Raw genomic sequence first — 20,936 nt, forward strand, 5'->3', positions numbered from 1 at the left:
TAAAAAAATATTTACATTTTAATGAAGCCATGCAGACAGGTTCGGATTCATTTGCAGGGATTTTAAGATATGTTCTCCAGGAATACAGGATGTATATGTACAGTATATATGTAAGTAATGATAAGTTATAGAAAGATATTATTTGTAAGAGTGAGTGTTTGCATAAGATCAACCTTTGCAATATAGGAAGGAATATGGAATTGATTCCTTTATTTACCAGATGATGAAAGACATGAACTTTGATACAAATTATTATACATTAATAGGATCTTTGTCCTCATCCATCTCCAAATTAACTTCTACAACATCTCCTTATACAAATGTCATGGTTACTTAGATTTATCCACAGTGTTCACTGTCAAAAGATTTCATCAAAGAATATTTTCCAACTTTGGTCAAATAACTCAATGAACAGCAAATGAAAAGATACAATACAGTACAATGGAGGTGAATCTAAGTACTATTCACCTCCATTGGCTTGGGGTGAAGGCAGGAACCTCAGACATCACAAAACCTCTGTAAATAAAACCAAACCCACAAGTCTGCATGGCAAGATACCACTAGGTTTAATTAGGAGAAAATGAAAGACTCTTTCAAATAAACCTACAGCAGTGCAGCGATACACTTTAATTTACTCCACTCACACAGAGAATACTTTCTAACTAATTAAAACGGTTTGATAATAGATTGCATTAGTTGATATATCTTTATTTTGCAGTAACAATGCTTAGGTTCACCAATCATCGTGTTGTTGCCAAGCGTCTGCCTAATTTCTCTATGGATAGCATTGCCTTGTGAGCCATTCTGATGAGTATAATTTAGCTTCAAGATTTAATTAAGTACTTATATTTCCCCATGTAGAATGAAACAATATGTCTGTATTTCATTGTAATCAATCAAACATACATGATTGAATGCATGTATGGAAAATCTTCACTTTTTAAGTTCATGGATGCATCAAACTGCAGTTTTAACATGTTACGACTATAATTAACATGACACCATTTAATTGGCCACAAGAGAGTATAGTTTCATTTTTGAAGAGTGCAGGACAGGCAGGTGTAAAAAGTATGTCAAGGGCAAATTCAAGAACAAACCGATTTGGAATCCCACAGCAGGATTAAAGCTTAGCTTACACTGCTAATAAGATTCCTCACTATCAAATCACAATCACAGCAGGATCCAAGTTAGTGCTTCTAACTCATATTAGTACAGCACAGGGTGTGCTTGGACTTGAGAGAACACATTAAGATATAAGCTACACTTCTTAAGTGCGATTAACACTGCACAAGTGTGTATAGTCTGATTAAGAAAATGCATGTGTGGGATGCCAAATGCCGGTAGCAGAAATGTGAGAAGATCCACTGAAGCTATACAGGTAGACCGCCCACAGAGTGAATTTTTAGATACAGATTAATGCTAAAAGAAGATATAAAAAACCTAAGTAGGTGCTGTTTTAGTCTTTTGCGGCTTGAGTTGCTTTATTGTGTGTCTGTGCTGCTCAGTGCTGGGATGTTGTGTCAGTATTTTGCATATCCGTCTGTCTGTCTGCATTTTTTACATGCTGTCTGAGTCCAACAGTGTCGCTCTGCACCTGCAACTTGTCAACCCAAACCTCCCACATTCCTCCAGCTTGTCCTCGACATGCCAAGAACATTACTCGCTCTCTCTGTGTGTCACACCACAACCCTCATACCTAGACTGTCAACCAGCAATCAATTCACTTTCAGTTAAGGGTTACTGGAAACTATAACTAGTGTGATTAAATTCCTGTCTTAGCAAATACGTCCTGAAGATACATTCTGATAAATTAACGTTATTTTAAATTCAAACATTGTCTTCCTCCTTGACTGAAAGTGGGCTGGATTGGTCCTGCTTTCAACATGCTGACACTTCTTATCTGTGTGATCAACCCCGAATCCTTCATGACAACTACAGTATAAATCTATGACATACTGACCTTTTAACATTGCACATCCTTCAACACATGATACGAAATATACAAGGATAACAAAAAAGCATTCTGCTCCATCACTCATTCAGGTTTAGTGAAGATGATCATGTGAGTGTTGCAAACAGCTTGTAGCTTTTAATAGTGAAGTCGAAGCGATAATTCATATTTTTTTAAGTGGTGTTGTATGAGGTACTTATGTATAGTCAGTGTATTACCTACAGTAGATGGCTATCTGCACATCCCCAGTTTGGAGAAACAAACAGGAGTACCAGCACGGGAGAAAAGCAATGTACTGCTGTGGACAGGGGCAGCAGCAAATGTATTTTAGACACGTAAAAGAAAGGTTCACCTAAATAATTCTATATCAGTTTATGTCTATGCTATTTTTTGAATATTGGGACCAAAACAGTAATTTTGAACTGATATAGAATTTTCTAGGTGGGTCCTTCTTTTTGGTGTATAAAATATTAGTTGCTGCCGCCCCATGTCTACAGCAGTACATTGCTTTGCTCCAATGCTGGTACTCCTGTCTGTTTCTTCAAACTGGGGCCTTGTTGACCCCCATCTACAGTATGTACTACACTGACTATGGATATGTACCTCAAACAACACCATTTAAATAAATACAAACTATCCCTTTAACAGTTAATGAAGTTGCTCCAAATGAATCAAATGCTCAACAAAAATCCTATTTTGAAAAAAAGGTATTTAAACAGTAATATTCGCTTGATGCCATTCTTTGACCAAATAATAGTCTGTGATATGGAATTAAACAATTGGTTGCCAAGCAGCAGTAAATGTTATTATGAGTCATGTTTGGATTATACATTTTTGGATAATGTGTCCTGAGTTCAATCAAAACTCAGGACACATTATTAAGCCAGAGCACCCATTTTTGTGTGCTCCTGCTTTTTGATTTGTTTGTGTGCCATGTCACATTGTGTCAGGAAATTATAGCATGCACTGTTTACACTGTTCAGGTGGCACAAAAGACCAGGATGTCTGCACAAGATAGAATATAATATGCACTCATATTATTATTATCAGTCCCAAGGTGCTTGGTGATTTTTTAACTCTGCCGCCCAAGTCGATGCTTGGAAAAAAAAGGAAATATATCATTCTCTTTAGTGAAGCCTCGTGTGACATATTAGGGAGATTGGGCCTGAAACAATTAGTCGACTTAATCATTAGTCAATGAACAGAAAATCAGCAACTATTTTTATTATCAATTAATCATTTGAGTAATTTTCAATTAAATAATTAGTTTCAGCTTCTAAAATGTTCTTAGTTGTATGATACAATTGTCAACTCAGTATATTAAACAACAAAAGCAAATAATATACAACTAAGATGGCCATGTCATAGGCAAAATAATGAACTGATCGACGGAAAAAGAAATCTGAAGATTATTCGATAATGAAAACAATTGTTAGTTGGTGTAATAGCTGTAATTACAAACAGTTGACAGTCTTGATGCCTGCCACGTTATAGAGGTGTGGCTCTGGATATTGTAGCCCTAATAATCAGTTCCATAAAACAGAATATGATTGGCTGTTGTTTTGCAACCTAATAAGCTTAGCAGTGTAATATCATGTGTACGCACCCAGATAAGAAAAGGGACTTCTATTTTCCATGTGCTGTCACGTAAGCTCTGCCAGTGACGACACTAACATAGACCTGTATGATGAAAGTAAACATTAAACCCAGTACTGAGCCTTAAGGCCGATACTCTAGAAATACTGAAAATAATCAGTACTGTGACGACAGATCTTTGGAGGAGTCAGGAGAAGTTGCTGTGCAATGGTTGAGTTGCTACCTGCCTGTATTGATAAAAGGTTCACTCACTGCTCTGCTCATCTATGCATTAAATGATTAGCAGAATGATTCAACAGAAACATTGCCACTAGCTACATTTACTTATGACTCATCTCCTATGTATCGAGGTCACAGTGCAAATGTACATCTGCTACACATTAAACAGGCCCGTCCACTTTGGCACGGCGCGCTAACAGGAAGTGTTCTTGAGTCCATGAGCGCTTCGTCTGCGCAGAGAGGCAAATGCTCGCACACGGCTCGAAGCTGATGTTGTGTGCAGCCGTCTCCAGGATGTAAGGAGCTTTCCATCAGCACTTTTAAATCCCAAATCACCTTTGTTGTCACCTGGCTAATGGCTCAGTCATGTGGGGAGAGTAAAAAGCCGTGTTTTGATGGACAGGGGCTGATCATTACTAAAGAGATGGGAGGGGCTGTTTACTTTAACCCCTTGGGCCATCCTGCCCATTCAACAACAGCTTGTCTAGTGAGAGGGACAGACTTACCTCTACAGTTAATGTTAACATTTCAGTACGAGCTTTAGATTTTAAATTAATCACCTGAGTCCCTGACAAAAACACTTCAGAGTTGCATTGAATGAACGCATGCTGATGCTCCGGCCAGGGGCACAGTTGCCATGGTAACGGGCCTCACCTGACAAAGAAGCAGTGATCATCTCTGTGAAAGGCGAACAAGATGATGGGGATAAGTGTGGATGGACAATGCATGATGCACTTTACATTCACATGCAGCATTCCTGGTCCAGCCGTCAAAACAGCATAACTTTTTCTTCCCAGTTTTTTAAATGAAATGGCCCTTTAATAGTGGAGTGAAAACATACAATTGAATTTTGCTTGGCAATCATATATTGGGGTTTACAGCAATATTTCTCTCATCTAAACATGTGACCACGCTTAAAGTACACTACATTATTTAAAGTAATGCAGCTATTTTGGCCCGATATAAATCCTGTTTAATCAGAAGGTAAAGTCTTGAAAAAATCTATTTACACTTGAAGTACTGTTTTACTAATAACTATTGATTGTCGTTTTGCCTTGTGATGATCACCAAGTGAAATAGACTCCTTACCTTTCCTTGTAGAGGTTTTATGCTTTTGTTATCTTACATTAAGACATTAAGACAAAATGCTGTCACAACCTCCTTAAGACAAAGACAGTTCCAGGTCTTGTTTTGCCTCGGGAACATCTTGGCCTAGATGAAAATGCACGGCGAGCAATCTGCATGATGAGGAACACTATGTTCTTTGGGCTGAGGTTGAAAATCAGAAATCCCCCGAAGAGTTCCAGTGTTCCAAGCAGGCACATTTTACACAGCGAGACCGGCCAGAGTGCCAAGACCTGTTCAGAGGGAAGACATACAGGAATGAGAGGGGCTGTCTAAAGAACAGTGAGTTATGTTTAATATAAACCAGTACAACCATGTTCCATGTTTGTTCAGAAGGATTGATCTATTTAGATAAATTACATGCTCATTGAGACCACCATAACATATCCATTGACACCATTCAGAAATTAGACAAATACTTGAGTCTGTTCAGGCTAATTAAATAATTTATCTAACATCAGAAGTATATGTCTGTAAAGACCAGTAGGAAGTTTTTTTTCCCGTAGATAAATTAAATAAACCCTCATAGACTCTTGCAGTTTTTCTTGTAAAATTATTTTATCCATTTAGACCAGCAGTATTTATCTTAGTTTGATCAGTACAACATGTCTAGTTAGACCAGGAGATTATCTATTTAGATGAAGAGCATTTCAGACATATCAACATTTTGAAATGTATTATTGTTTTTCTTCCTGGACACTGATCAGGGATTGTACTAAGTAGATATAAACATGTTGACTAGTACTGTAGATGTGCTGAGTTAGACTAGAAGACAATTTGTCCCTTTAAATGAATACATCACATCTATCTTTCAGTTATTGAATATGTTTTAAAAATGTATCCTGCTAAATCATTTTTTATTTGAAAGGGTCTGTACAATCTTTGTGCTTTTCCATTTAACTTCAGTGGGTGATAATTTGCATAAAGCCCAGTCCCCCTAACCCTTGCCACTGCGCTGATATTTGAAGTAATAAAAGAAGCAGCATTATTGCCGCCCTGTGTCGACCAGATGAAATATAGCCTCACTGCGATGACGGTGAAAGAGCATACTTTAGAATGTCACCTGTACCACAGCGGCCCGTGGTTTTGTCAGGGGACGCTTGAAGTCTGCTTCAAAGCCTCAGGCCGCATTAACTGATCAAAGGCGCTAATCCCCTAAATAAGCATTCAATATTTATGCATTAAAGTACCTACCGGCATTAAAACCGGCATAAACAAAAGGCTTTATAGTGCAGGCTGAGGCACGAAGCATGCGTGCTCATTTAGAGCACATCTGACTTATTTCACCAGTAGCTGGCAACCGAAATCAGACGTATAAACAACCGAAACTTGGTGTTTAGGACAGGAGTTTACAAATGTGGCAGTGTATATGGTGTCTTTGTCAGTAGCGAGAAGATTGATATGACATTTCTGTGTTCTCATGTACTTAAGTGGCAAGTACTATTTATGATCCAACTCCTTGAGAACAAGATGCAGCTCCCTCTCTGGCAGCTTTAAGCTTAAAAACACAGAGACCAGGCTATGAATGCCTAGTAGATTTGGACTTTCAGACTGTGGAAGCTCCTGCAAGGGTTAACATTTGAATTAAAAGCATCACTCACCTTTAATGTCAAGGTAACTCAATATTGCCTGCTCTTGAAATCCTATTACAATGCCGAACATAATCTTGATTATATTCTGATCATTTTCTTAATTCTGATACAATGGAGTCGAACACTAATGTCTAATGTATGAAAGAGCAGAGTGTGGGGGAGCCTAATTGAAGTAATTGATGGAGCCAATTGTCGAACTGCATCGATTCTTCTCCCATTTTAGTCGACGTGTCTCTCCATAAGTTGCCTTTATAAGACAGTTACATGGCGGAGGTCAGACACTTTAATTAATGAGTAGTAGCCTGAGGGTGCTGCACGAAAACTCATCCCATTAAGGATGCAGAGCCCATGATACAGAATGTAATTTGTCTCCTAAAGATAATATTACAAGCAGAGCTAAAATAAGACCCTAATTTGGACACTGGCCTATTTCCTTTCAAAAGGGAAGCGCTGGAGATTAATGCTGATGACAGACAACTTTTCCTTTTGTGTGCAGTTTAATGTACACTGTTATAAGTACTGAGAGTGTGCTCACGACGCAGACGGTGCAGAAAAGTTTCTTTTGATCTCCAGGTGCACATGAGGAAGAGCAAGAAAGCTCTAAATGTGAATGGGCATGAATTTGCATTTCTTATTATCTCTAAATTGTATGTGAATAAACCATTACTTTAACATAAAACACAGACACTAAGTCATCTTCATGCTTGTTAAACTGTGATGCATTTGGTATAAATTATTTGAATTGGAATAAATGGTTTATATTTTAAAATCAGTTAAAACTTAATTGGAGATTGAAAGCTCAAACAGCAGGCGATAAAACAACCACAACTAGGTTCATTATAAGCTGTTCTGGAGCTTTTATCATGTCACACAATCACAAATAAATGTCTCTTTTTCTGGGAATTTCAAGGACACGTTGTTTATTTCGGCTTGAAAATTTAAATTAAAAGCTTAAGTGACCCTGTGGCGTTTTCGAACACTTTGTGGGTTCCTGTTATCTTTTTTGTGCACTAATACAGACCTGGCGCTAGTTTCACCGTATTCCGCTGACCTACAGGTGGCGGTAATGTGCTAAGAAATACAGCACTGTTTCCGGTAAAAGCAGTGAAGAACACATGAGTGTAAATATTGCTGCTTACAAACCCTTAAGTGAAAAAAAAGCTTTACATGTGTTTTGTGAGGAAGGAAATGCATTCAACATTAGACCTCAAGGAAACATAAAATGTGGTGGGTTACACTGAATGTAAATAGAAAGATTGTGTGCTAGAAAACGCCACAGGACACCATTCATTCTTGAACTTGTAAACAGCAGTTTGAAAAAAACAATCTCACCACAAGATACATCATTAGCAACCTGGAGCTTTCTATTGCATCCCACTGAGGTCAAGAATGAACTTTTTATAGCCAACATACACTGCTTAAAATGATCAAAAAATGGAAATCCAAACTTAAAAGTAAGTGTAATTCTGGTGCATTCATCCTTAAAACAAAAAAAAGAATCTGCTACTAGAATAATGCTACTGAAAAGACCTAACTACCAAAGCAGTTCAAGTGTTCACTCACTTGACAATTGTTTGTGTTTGTTAGAATACAATACAAGGCAACTCTCACATGTCAAATTGACAAAACACTTCAGTTAGTGCACAAAGATTTAATGGGGCTTATTGATAGACTATAGTTCCCTGCATGAACAATCTTTTGACAATATATATTCCATCCACGTTTGACCCTAAACTCAGCTATATTGTAAGTCATGAACTCCTGTACCTGAACTCTGTCCTTCTCTCCTTTTCACCCCACGCCTTCTCATCTCCTGTCTGCTCTTCTTTCCTCCTCCATCCTCTCCTGCTGTATCCTCATCCGTCATCTCTCCTTTCACATCCTCTTTCCTCTGCCCTGTCCTGCACCCCCCACCCCCACCCCACCCCACCCCCCCCCCCCCCCCCCGTCAATGGTGGTGGCTGACAGTGACTTTGCATCCAAAATGAAAAACAGGCAGATGGGCTCGTCGGGCGGCATCAACATGACCAAGAGCACAAGCGTCAGCGGCGACATGTGTAACCTGGAGAAGACGGACGGCAGCCAGTCGGACACGGCGGTCGGCACGGTAGGCACCGACGACAAGAAGAGGCGCTCCAGCATTGGTGCCAAAATGCAGGCCATGGTCGGCATGTCGCGCAAGAGCCGGAGCACCTCTCAGCTCAGCCAAACAGGTAGGGTATCCGACCGCACAGCCAGTGTGCTGTATGTGTGTTCATATGTACATCTGTCCTGTGGCCTCTTGTTCTGTTTGTGTGGTGTCCTTGTTGTTTTTCGTGTTGAATCGTCACTTCTAATACAGCTGCTCTTTCTACTAAAGTTTTACTTTTCCCCCACTTTTTTTCTTTCTCAAAGGGCTTTGGACTCTGCACGGTCCTTTTCTGGAGATAAAGACAACAGTATGACTTTTCTCATACACTTTTCTCTCTTTCTTCTAGGTTACAGCTCTTGTGGAAATTACTCTCTGCCTTCAACCTCCTTTTTATTTCTCTTTACACCACTGGGGTTGTGTTTTCATGCATAACGCCGATGATCTATTGTACTTTCATAAAAATCTGTCGTTTCATTTTGCAAGATGCGTCAAAGCTGTAACTGCTTCGCTCTCCCTACCACATTACGGACCTCAGCTGCTTGTAGTAGGTCACCTTTTGTCACCGTTCTCACGTTGTGATGCTCTCATAACTGTGATTTCTCAGTGCGAAACACAACCTCAAACTGTGGCCGTGTGAAGACTTTTGTGTCTGTTTCTATGAGTGCATGTGAGAGTGTGTGCACATGCGAGATATAGACAAGAACCGGTGTTTTTTTTATTTATTTGAATCTACGACATTCTTTTCAAAAACACCCAATAACCATTAGTGTGGGGTTGAGCTGCATTAGCTGGTACAAGACAGTGTGAAAGCAGTCGGCATGCTTGATCTCAGGCCGACAGATTGGGGTCTGGTCCGTTCATACAGAAGGTCAGTCAATTGGTCCACTTCCCTTTCTCTGCCGTGGCTCTCAAATGTATTTCGCCTTTTGATCGCCTTTCCATCTCATCTATTCAACCTTAAAGTGGTCAATAATCACTTCTAACCATCAGTGCTCTCTGTACAGCTCTGGCTAGGCAGCATGGCAGCGGTATAGAGAGATGGATGTATGGTGAGATGAGCGATATGCTCATGTGGCACTGCACAACCCCTCCTGGCTCGTGATTTGACCGACACATGGGCTGCCGCCTTATTTTTGAGGGTTTCTACTAGTTATTAATCACATTATTATGTCAATCTGCAGTTTTTTGTGCCATTTAAGTATGTTTTTTTCAAAGATGTGGCTGCTGGATGATTGATCGTTCCTAAGCAGTAACTGCATTTTCAAGTCTTGTGTTGTTGACTATTAATGATGGTTTTGTTGCTGAATATGATGGCTCTTCTGGAGTCTACTTTTGGGAACAAAAAACAACTGACATTTGCTGTCAGATTTTTATTTGAAAACCCATATGAACGGTTTTGCATAATCGCAGAAACAAAGTCACACGTACACATTCTGTTCCCATGCAGACACAGCACAAACTGAGCAGCCTGAATCTCCTAGAGCTATTAATATTTCACTCCGTGCTTCTAAGTGCATCAGATGGAGTTTGTGTGAGCTCGCACACATCTGCCTTTCTATATTTGAGATCCGTATTTGGTTCTGCACCAGCCCAGAAAACCGCCAAGCTTCCTCGTGCCCTACTTTGTTGTGCGCTATCCTGAGAGGCTAATCCCCCGCTTGAAGGCTGCATTCAAAGGATGGTCGATTTTAAGAGACTGCCTGACAGTTTGTGTGCGCTGCCAAGTGCTTGTGTTTGGGGGATGGGCCGATCAGCCAGGCAGCACAAGTCTGGCTTTGACAAACACAGGTTAGTCAGATGGAATGGATGTGTTCCCAGGTGGCTGGCCTAGAGTAGTGTGTACACAGTTTGCAGCTCTAGATGTGAATTGCTGGTTTTATCCTCTCAGTCCTTGTTGGAAGGCACTTGACTTTTCAGGAAAAACAAATGTATTACTCTACCTGAAGTGTACGAACAGTCACAACTGCTTCATTTTGCCAACTTCAATGAAGGATTGCTTCGTGCATACGCTCATAATTCTTTAACAGGACCTGGGACTGAGTGAAAGGGGGCAGTACAAAGCAAACAATGGAGAAGAGAGAGGAGACCTAACATTGAGCATATTGTAGCATCCAACTGGTGAAAGTCTCGCAGTGAACATTGAAAAGATAACAGAAGATGTTTCATTGATGTAGAATGGGAACACTCTGAGACTGATTCATTCATGTGGCTTTGATTAATCACACACACAAAAAAAAACACAAGGCGCAAAGTACAGTAAAACACCTCTGAATAAGAAAGCAACAATATGTTCAAGAAATTATTCACTTTTTAAATTGCTACTAAATGCGGGTTTTTTTTAGAAAAAAATCAATTTATTAATAATATAGTTGCTGGGCAACAGAGAAGTTTCCCTGTCTCAATTTAAGGAAACTACTTTATGGGCTTTATGGGTATTACGCTGGTCATCATGAGCAAGCTGAAACATCAATTTGATTTATTAGCTCAATTGTACCATCCACCAGTCAGCAGTCCTCTGGTCCCTGCTACATTATGTTTTAAAACTCAATAGAGAGCTAAACTGATGCTACACAGCCTGACTCAGCTGAAACCACTCAGTAACAATCAAAGCTTACAGGCCTATTGAAATCCCATCTCCGTGCATTTCTTTGTGTATTTTCCTTTTGATTGGCATCTGAAAACAATAGGCTTGTTTCTCTGTCTATTAATTCCAGTGCATTTACCGACTATGCTACCTATTCTCAGTGGGGACTCTGTCATCAAAAAGATGCTGATGAAGATGTTGTCAGCATTTTACAGTATTGACCTGCTGTTCACATCTTCACTTCAGTGTTACTGTGAATCGTTATTGGCCGTGGTGCATTCTTATGTTTTCTGCTTAATGGTGCCTCGTTGTTTTTAATTTAAAACAAATACATTTCAGCATTTCACACATGCACACTGATATTTAAATTATATATTATTATATATTTCATTTAAATGTATAACACTGACAAATTATTATTTTTATCATCATTATTCTAAGCACATTTAATGCATATTCTTCCTAAAAAAACATTGATATTGATTGATATTTCTTTTTATTAATGAATTTGAAAAATAACTAGTGGTAAGTGGTTTCTGCATCTGTTTGCATTGTGAATTACAGGATTAAAACGGAATAACGAGGCTGTCTCTCTTTGACAGAATTGCAGAACGCTTTTTATTTTGCAATGTAGATAGTAGCATTCTACCTGATAATCCATGTCAACAGTTTTAACCCATAATGGCCTCTAAAAGACTGCTGATGGTGTCCTAGAAACATAATCGACATCACGCCTTTACAGCTCAGCACCAGGCTCTGATTGTTAAGGATGAGGAGGGGAGCAGTGCAGGAAATACAAGAAATTGGTCCTTAATGGGCAAAAACAGGCGCGGTTGCCCGCAGTGATGTTGAAAAAAATCAAATGGAATCAGTGGGGAGGATTTATGAGTATGTGTTATAGTAGATCTAGTTTTCTGTTCCCCTAGGTGCAGCCATGAGTATTCTAGCGTGGTTCTTCTTACGTCCTACTTGTTTTCATTTTTTTTTTTACCTGACCCTGAAAGAAGCTCACTATGTGGACCAGATGTGTCAGTCTCTTGGTTAGAAATGTATCTGTTATAGAGAATGATTAAATTAGGGCATGTCACTTGGAATGAAAGTTACACATGATGCCACAGCATTGGCTCTAAAAGTGAGTTTTAATCAAGCTGTTAAATCACTGCCCTACTTTTTTTTTTACAAGAAAAGACCAGGTGTGATAAGATTTGATTAAGCACTGATGCCTTACACCTCAATCACACTACTTGAAAACTGTTGGTGATGGACATAGATACATGTAATGTAGTGCAGCTAATATACCATAAGATAGCAGGTTCACTGTGTTCAATGATGAATGTATAACTTTACTAAGAGGGAGTATGTATGCCACCTAATTGACTAGCCCAGAATAGCCAAATGTATGCAGAAGAGCGAACAATGCTACAGCACATACTGACGTAGTTTTGTACCTCCAAAGTCCTCCGGCGGACTGTTTTGTATGTGGTAAAATAGCTGAACTTTGGGCTTTCGGCAGGGGTAATTTATCTTCTGAGTTAAGATGGGTGCCTATATCAGCAGCTGCTCGGCTAGCTGAGGCTGCTAATTAATCTCCTAGGGGTCCGGAGCAGACACGCTGCTCACAGGATGATGTATGAAAGGAACACGGCCGCACAGGTACAACCGCGGCGGAGGGACACCTGTGCCCCACTGATTTTTCCCCATCCCTCTTTCCTCCCTTCTTCTCTCATTCCCTCCTAACTCTCTGTCTTTTTCCTCACTTTCTAATTTCACTGTGTCTTCTCTGCTTTGCTTCTTTCGGGTCTACAATATCTCTTCCTCTCTGTCTTTCTCTCTCCATCTCTTTGAAAACAGCTCTGTAGCAGGCTGTTCAACGCCTGAGCTCTCAGACGAGCCATCTCTGCCTTGACCTAAATACCTGTAAATAAACTGAAGTAGTGGAGCTTTGATATCTTTCAAATTCTAACTATAAAGCCACTGCATAATACCAAGAAAACGTCACAGCTGTAGAAACTGTAGCCCACATGCTCAAAATCCGTGTGATATTAGTTTCCACATTCCACACAATCTTGAAACCCATCAGCTATCGGTCTGATAGCGGTTTAGCCTCTGGGGGTAACGGCCAGTATTTCTAGGGTTACATTGTAGCAAGCAGGTTTACGGGTAAAGACTTCCTCTTCTTGCGCCGGTTATTGTTTACTGTCTGATTAGCAACTTTATACCTAGAATGGAGTTGGAGAGACAAAGTTTTTAAGCTAATAAACGGATACATTTTTGAGTTGATGGGTTCTGAGATTGCATTTAGGCCAATTTGTTCCGCCTTTTTGCTCTACACACGGACACTTTACCTGCAACCAATGCCTGCTCAAACGTGATTGGTCAACACTGCTCGGACTACAAACGCACTACAAACAGAAACCAGAACGTGTCCAATATCAAAATCTTGTTCATTTGCTTAGATAATCTGCATTCATAAACAGGAATCGGTTGATAGAGATTACAGATGTAGTGACTCAACAACAGTCCCGTAGTGTGGTGTTAAAACTGCACTGTGCAGACATCAGTGCTCTTTGAGGCCACTGCATAATGTTGATTATGACGCGCTTTCTACGCACGATTTTCCTAAATCTGCTGTATCCATCAGTTATATTGTGATGTTAGCTGTCACACTGAGGACTAACATTTGCCATCTCCGTTCACGTGTCTGTGTGCTCTGGTCCATTCATTGCTCTCCTTTAAGACTGCCACCTTTAATAAGCCCAGCAAAACCACACAGTATTGATGATACTCAAACTTAGTAGGGTTTCTGTTTTTTTTGTTATCATGTAGATGGGGTAGCATCAGCTAAATGAAGGTGAAAATATGAGCTCGTTTTTTTGCCCCTGATATGTCTGTTATATTTTTCTGTCAGGCTTAGTAGTGGCAGAGCATTAGAGAGAAGTATATATATTTTTTTAATCAGACAAATTACTTCCCCCGACACATTTTTAGGATATTGCTCTCATTAAATACTTCACTGTGCACAGAGATAAAGTACATTTCCATGGTATTAGAATCACAGATAAATCATGTTAAGATTAAGTCTGTATATGAAATGGCTCACTGATGATTTTATGTTTATTCACGAGCTGTGATGTGAATATCAGAGTTGGTGGACTAAATGATTTGTTTTCACACCGAGATCAGCACACAGTGTCTCTCTCAGCAGACACAGCGTACTTTGCATTATCCGAGAAATTAACCAATGTTCTTGTTTTGAAGATGTTTATTTTTCATTATGCAGGAGCATAAATTAGCTGTGATCCCAGACAAACATAAGATCTATTGATGTTAACACTGGGTATACATGGACAATAACCCAGCCAATCTCTGGTCTTTGCTGATGTTGCTGCAAACTCATGATACTTGACAAGAAAATCAATATTGTGAGACTGTTGTTATTTAAAGGGAAGTATAGTGATTGAACAGCTAAGAGAACGCACCATTTACAATGTCTTTATTTTTTTAGCACTGTGGTAAAAACCATCATCATGTTCTGTTGTTTTCTGACAGATATTCCAATTAACACATCATACAAAATTTCATTATGACACACGTGAATTAGAGCATGGAAGCTGAAACATCTTGCTTTCACATTTCAATCCTACGTTTAGAGTTAAATACTTAATAGAGACGTTTGTGGGTGGAATATCACTTTCAGAATATCATGCATCATCTCTATGACCTCAGCCTAAAAGCTGTTGATTCATCTTCTCAACCCTGCCATGCTCCACCAGCTGCTCTGTGTCTTCAGCCTGCAGTGTGGCTCATGCTCCTTAGCCATATGTCCTCTTTGACTGAGTCGGAAGCTTGGACACAGTTTAAAAAAAACACTTGTGTAGTCACGTCCCTGCAATTTAGTGGATTACATTCTTGCTTCCCCCTACAGTTTTAGATTTTTTTAACTGCAGGTAAAAATAGGACTTCCTCCTGTCATTGTTTTGCCTTTAAATGCTGACAGTACCATGCTGGAGCTGTGTGTCGAAGAGGAAGTGTGATGAGACATGCACTAAAAAAAAAAGCACTGTGGTCGGGGCAGTCATGGAGCGTTAGCATGATGTTCCTCCTAGTCATGAAAAATGGTTAATTGCAGTCTTCACACGCAAGAGAAGTCTTTCTACATATCACGCTAGTTTGTTGCGACAAGTCAGCTGGGGTGACGTCTGTAGTCTCTATCAGCATGTTTCACATATACGGCTTGGCATTATTTAGATTCCCTTTCTCTCTCTCTTGTTAGCTCTCCATCTGTTGTTCTTTCAGTGTTTGCACCACTGAGAGGAGGGAGGCAGCCAGGGGACAGACTGTTCCAACCTCCTGCATTTCACATTTCAAATATGCCTCTCTTACCTCACACGTTCCACTGAAGGTGTGAACCTTTTCAGTGAAGGTGTGAAGTAAATGGCAAGACATGTTTGAGCACATGTTTGGGGGTCAAGTATTTAATTTTGTTTGAAACATGAGCTGTTGTATCGTCAAGGCCGATACTAATTTCTAACTTTTCATCACATCAACAGAAAATATCGGATTTAAAGCTGTATTCATGAATATTTTTATATTACCCTGAATATAAGGTGTATCTTTGATGAGATGTCATTTAGAGAACTAGCACCCAACTCTACAGCTTTATGGAGCTTTTTTAAGCCACTTTAAACACTTTTCTTTTTTATGCCACAGTTTTATAAGTCTCACTGCTCTCATTAACCTCTGTATGCAACATTTTCCATCAAAAGTCTGATAAGCGAACTGTACTTTAACAATTTGCAGATAGCTAGTGAAGACATTGTTATATCTACTAAGTTAAAAAGCCCCATATTTTAGAAAATATTTTTATCTGGAGTTGGTGGAGACCAAACCAAAGCTAAAAAACTGCTGGGCATTTTGAGTTGGTAGCTTTTAACACGTTAGCCATAACAATGTATGTATAAGGTGGTAATATGTCAGGAGTGTGCGTCTCCCTTTTAGTAGCTAAAAACCCATGAATGCATCTTTAATGTATTGTAATGTTAGATTTAAACAGTAGTAAGCTCAAAGGTGAAATCACACCTTATTTTGCAGCAAACTATTTCCCTTATAAAGCTTGTCAGATTTTAGCTAGACACAGGAGAGGGGAAATTCTGAACTTCCAGTCTGCAGGACTGGCCTGCATCAAGGTAGGCAGCAGGGTATGTAAACTGAAAGAAGAGAGAGCGTGTTTGCCTGCATTTGCGTATGTATTGGCGCGTGTCCCGGCGTGTGTGCATTTAAGTGCTCAAATATGTGTGTTTGCCTACATCCGTGCATGTGGGTGCCAGGGTTAGAACCCTCCATTAGGCTGTGTTTACAGTGCGGCTGGCCAGAGTCTCTCTCTGACGCTTGGCCAGGCCTGGGATCATCAATCAGAAAGACTTCCGAAAGCTTCCACCTGTGATCCCTGCCGCCTGCCAGACGGACATATTGATGACTTCTGGGATATTACGCTCTTTTGTTATTGTAGTAGAAGTGGCAGCGTTCTTCACATTCCTGACGTCTGAGGTGCTTGTGATTTCAAGCCATGTTGTCACTGTCCTGTAGGAGAGACTAGATATGTTGCACAATGTGCTTTGATTTTAATCTGTACTAGTCATGCTGATGGGAAATCAGAGAGTACTTTCAGAGCCTAAAATGGAAATCTAGATTATTTTCTTCAGGCACGATTTTGAACTTGATTGGATTGTTCTTTTAATGTTTTAATTTGTTAAGATTGTTAAATTCTATTTTGCAAATTAAAATGTACATGTTGTTTACACCCAGGCAAACTCATCTTTCAGAATCCTTGAACACACATCCACGTGCTGTATTGAACAGATTTTCCAACACTTTAATTAGCTAATTAATTACATTTTCTTCAGATGTCAGGTGTCGTGGGAGGACGGGTAAGAATAAACAATAGGTGCGAAAGTTGAAAAAAACAACATGTGCCAAATGTGTTGTCAGCGTGAATGGTTATCGAATCTATTCTCGCCTTGATGCAATGACGTTTAGCCTTGATGTTGTAGGCTGGCTTTGTATCACCTCACAGCATCAACCAATTTAATTCTAATAATATTTATGATTTAACAAAGAATAAGCATGCAGACAATTATATAACTTAAGGATCCCAAGTTAAAGACTTAACTACAAATTTGTGATCATATCCATCTTTGTCAATCTTCCAATCAAGTCCTCATAGTTTTGTTGTTTGTGGCAGAAAAAAAATCTCCCAGTCGAGCTGATGATTAAAAGGTATAAGATTTTTAAAGTCGATATTAAAATGGTTTGAATGGATAGGGATGTCTCACCAGTAAATCCATCTGTGTTGTGGAACATCATGAGATAGAAAACAGAAACAGATTGTAAGGTCATACTTAATTGTTTGATCGACAGGAAAATAGTTTTGGTTATAAGCCAAAGTTGGTCAGAAGACCAATTCAAATTTTGACCAGAGGATGGCGCTGGATAAAAACGTTGTTCATCAAATCATCCTCAGGGGAACATGCGTATGTACAAATTTTAAGGAAAATTAATCCAGGCTCTCACTAGAGTGATAAGGATTAATTCTCTCGGCACCATAGTTATCAAATCTAGTAGCATTCCTTCTAATAGTTTAAAGACATGTCACTGTTAATCCCCAAAATGTCAACCTTCTGATGGTGCTACAAGAAAAGTCACAGGATTTCCAAATGCAGTTGGTTTCATCTTCTAGGGTGGCCATGACTGTCTTCACTAAATTCCATGGCAATCTACCCAATAGTTTTTCAGTGGTGAATCTACCGTGCTGCTAGTATGGCGAAAAAACAACAACAACACGTGATTCTCTCGAAGATAGAACTTCTCCTTTAAAAAAAGCTATGTTTTTCAATTTAAAAACACACCATCTGTAGGTCAATGTCACTTTGTTAGTTAGCAGGAGCCCTAAGCCTCTAAGATGAGAGCCATTAGAAATGGCCTAATTGTTTGTGTTTGGCTGTGCTGACCTAGATGAAACCTGCAAATGGACGTCATGCAATAAGAGGCTTCTTTGTGGAAGTAGGTTGCAGTGTCTCTTATGGTGGAACTTTTGCTTCAGCTAGAACACTACAGGGAGTTTGCTATATTTATGATGGTGCAGAGAAGCACCGTTATTGACCCTTTGCTTAACTCCGCCCCTCAAACGCATACTGGCATAGAGATGCATCAGCCAGCTCTTACCAAGATCCGAAAAACTATCCGGTTCTGCTCAATAGACTCTCATTCAGTCGTTCCAAATTTCTTCATTTCTTCAGGCTGATTTTGTGGATTTGGAGCTAGTCATGGTTAAATGTTGTGTAATACTGATACTTGTTACCTCGAGAGGTTGGGAGGAGATATACGCTCTGGAAAAGTTACGTTTCTATTTAAAAATCTGTGGAGCTAACATTAGCAGAGTACATTAGCACATAGTAAACTAGCGTTAGCATTTCTATGCTACACTAGCTACTGAAGGCATACTGAATGTAAACCCATGCTGCTTCTGCTTTTTAATGACTGTAACAGTGAATAATGACTAACCCGGCTTTACAGGGACAGCGTTGTTCCTTAATTTCATTTTCATCCATCATGATCGCTTGGTGAGGTGGTGGTTCACATTTTTACTGTGATCTTTAGACTTTAGCTTCTATCTTTTTACTTGTTTTCACTGCTGAATCAGTTTAACATCCTGAATATATCCGTATAACGCATATTGTACTCTTTTGTTTTCTATAAAATTAGATAATATTTTTTTAGAAAGTACGGTTATTGACAGTGTGGGCTATATGATAGCTCTGAAGCTTTAGGGAGAAGCGAGGGGGGCGGTGCTTATTGTCAATTTTCTTGTCCTGGTCCTATTCTGCTAGACACATGTTCAGAACAAAAGCACCATAATTGGTTCTCTGGCAGTGTGTCAAAGCAGAACACTTTCACTTACATTTATCACCGATCTGCAGTAAAGACAGTTAGCAGAGGGGATTTGGTTCAGTTTAAAGCCATACATTGGCTATATGCGGTACGCCCCTCACACTCTGCCAGTAACTGATTTATCAGTATTTACGGGACCACCTGTGAAGAAATCTTTTCTCTTGGCCCCACTGTTGTGTCTTTCTATTCTCGACTGTTTAAATTAGACTGCTCGGGTCTCCGCAAATGGTAGAAATACACTGAAAAAAAGGTTCATGTTTAGATAAGTTTGACCCGAATTCAAACAAAGAGCTCTTCTCATTGTTTAAAGTGTGGTTTGTGATTGATCAAGGGAAAATTCTTTTTTTGTAACACAACATAGCTGTGTCAAGGAGGCTGCGGGAAGAAGACAGAAGAAATTGTCAGGTTGAGCACGTGAAAATAATTATCCACTTCACATTCTCAGAAACTCTGAAAACAGCCAGCAAAAACAGAGTGAATTCCTCCCGACACAAAGCACAGCTGCGGTTTGGTAGTTTTGATGATAGAAAAATAAAGTAGCGGAGTTTGGCACGTGATCTTTGAGGTGACTGCCCTGTGGCTGAAGCCTTCTCACAGAGGAGCAGGGCTGTTGGCAGACCTTATGACAGCTTGTTTTCACTGGCCTTTGTAGATAAGATGGAGAGAGGGAGTGATGGGACAGGGGATGGAGAGAAAAGAAAAATATCAGTGATGAATAGCAAAAAAGAAACAAAACAGCAGGCAGAGGAATCAAAAAGAGAAAGCCAGTGATAAAAGAAGACGATAAAAAAGATGGTGAGAAACAAACTGGGGGCTCAGTATCTCTGGGTAGAGCTCGTTTACCCGCAGAGCCAGCCGAGGTGCGCCTGAGCAGCCTGGCTCTCTGATTGGTGGTGCGCGATGCAGCTCTCTCCCCTCCCCCCCTGAAGAAAGAGGTGCAGTAGGAACGTCAGACCCAGACAGAGCAAGACTCAGCTGCTGAAGCAACGTTTTTCTGAAGCCCTCCCTGAGATGCAGTCTTCAGAGCATTAAGGGACCCGACTAGACGATTGCACAGTTCTGCTCTCCCACGGCATAGAGTCTCCTATTACTAGACTTAGGAATTTATCAAACAGATTAGATTTGAGTTGATTTTTAAACCTTTTGCCAGCAAGAGAAGGCAAAGCTGACATCTAGTGCATTCCATTCGATTCACCGCATTGACACGGACGGCCGCCAGTCACCATGGGCAGGCAGGGGCACGATACCTCTGCTGCGGTCCCCGGGATGCGTATCCAGCGCTCCCAGAGCAAGATGAGCCTCTCTGCATCGTTCGAAGCGCTGGCTGTCTATTTCCCCTGCATGAACTCCTTCGATGAGGAGGACGGAGGTAAGATGACATCTGGGGAAGTGTCCCAGCAGCAGATGCTGTTACCTAGGGGGGGGGCAGCAGGGCCGTTTAAACTGAGGGACAACAGAGAGGGAGGAGGTGGATTTAGGATTAGTGGTAGGATGCAGAGGTATTGATTGTTAGGAGTATTTGGTGAAGGTTGGGAGATGTATTCAATTAGGATAATCATATGATGCTTGGGATGTGTGTAACATTATGAATTGAAAGTTGATATCATTGCCTGCATCTCAAGAGAAGTCGATTTATCATCCAGGCTCTCAATTTGTTGTGAAATACTCCTACTTCTTCTGTTGCTGCTAATGCCGCTGATGGTGTAAACATGGATAATTATATGAACCAGTCTGATGATATATGCTACTAATGTTAGTCACAATATCTCATCCCCCCTATGATTTAAAACC

General features: G+C 40.0%; 1 protein-coding gene across 19 annotated transcripts in view; it reads left to right on the forward strand.

The window, feature by feature from the left end:
• rims2a (regulating synaptic membrane exocytosis 2a) overlaps positions 1-20,936 on the forward strand; it is a 134,368-nt gene that overhangs the window by 109,834 nt on the left and 3,598 nt on the right. For 6 of the 19 annotated variants that reach the window (XM_054621415.1, XM_054621413.1, XM_054621414.1 and 3 more), the window contains one exon: positions 8,452-8,696. The exons of 12 other annotated variants lie outside the window; for them this stretch is intronic. In XM_054621415.1, coding sequence (XP_054477390.1) covers positions 8,452-8,696 — 245 coding nt within the window. Of the gene's footprint in view, positions 1-8,451; positions 8,697-20,369; positions 20,515-20,936 lie in introns of those variants that run through there. One more of the 19 variants, XM_054621431.1, reaches the window with a different exon arrangement.

This window comes from Anoplopoma fimbria, chromosome 20 (assembly GCF_027596085.1).
Source record: "Anoplopoma fimbria isolate UVic2021 breed Golden Eagle Sablefish chromosome 20, Afim_UVic_2022, whole genome shotgun sequence".
In the NCBI taxonomy this organism is placed as follows: domain Eukaryota; kingdom Metazoa; phylum Chordata; class Actinopteri; order Perciformes; family Anoplopomatidae; genus Anoplopoma; species Anoplopoma fimbria.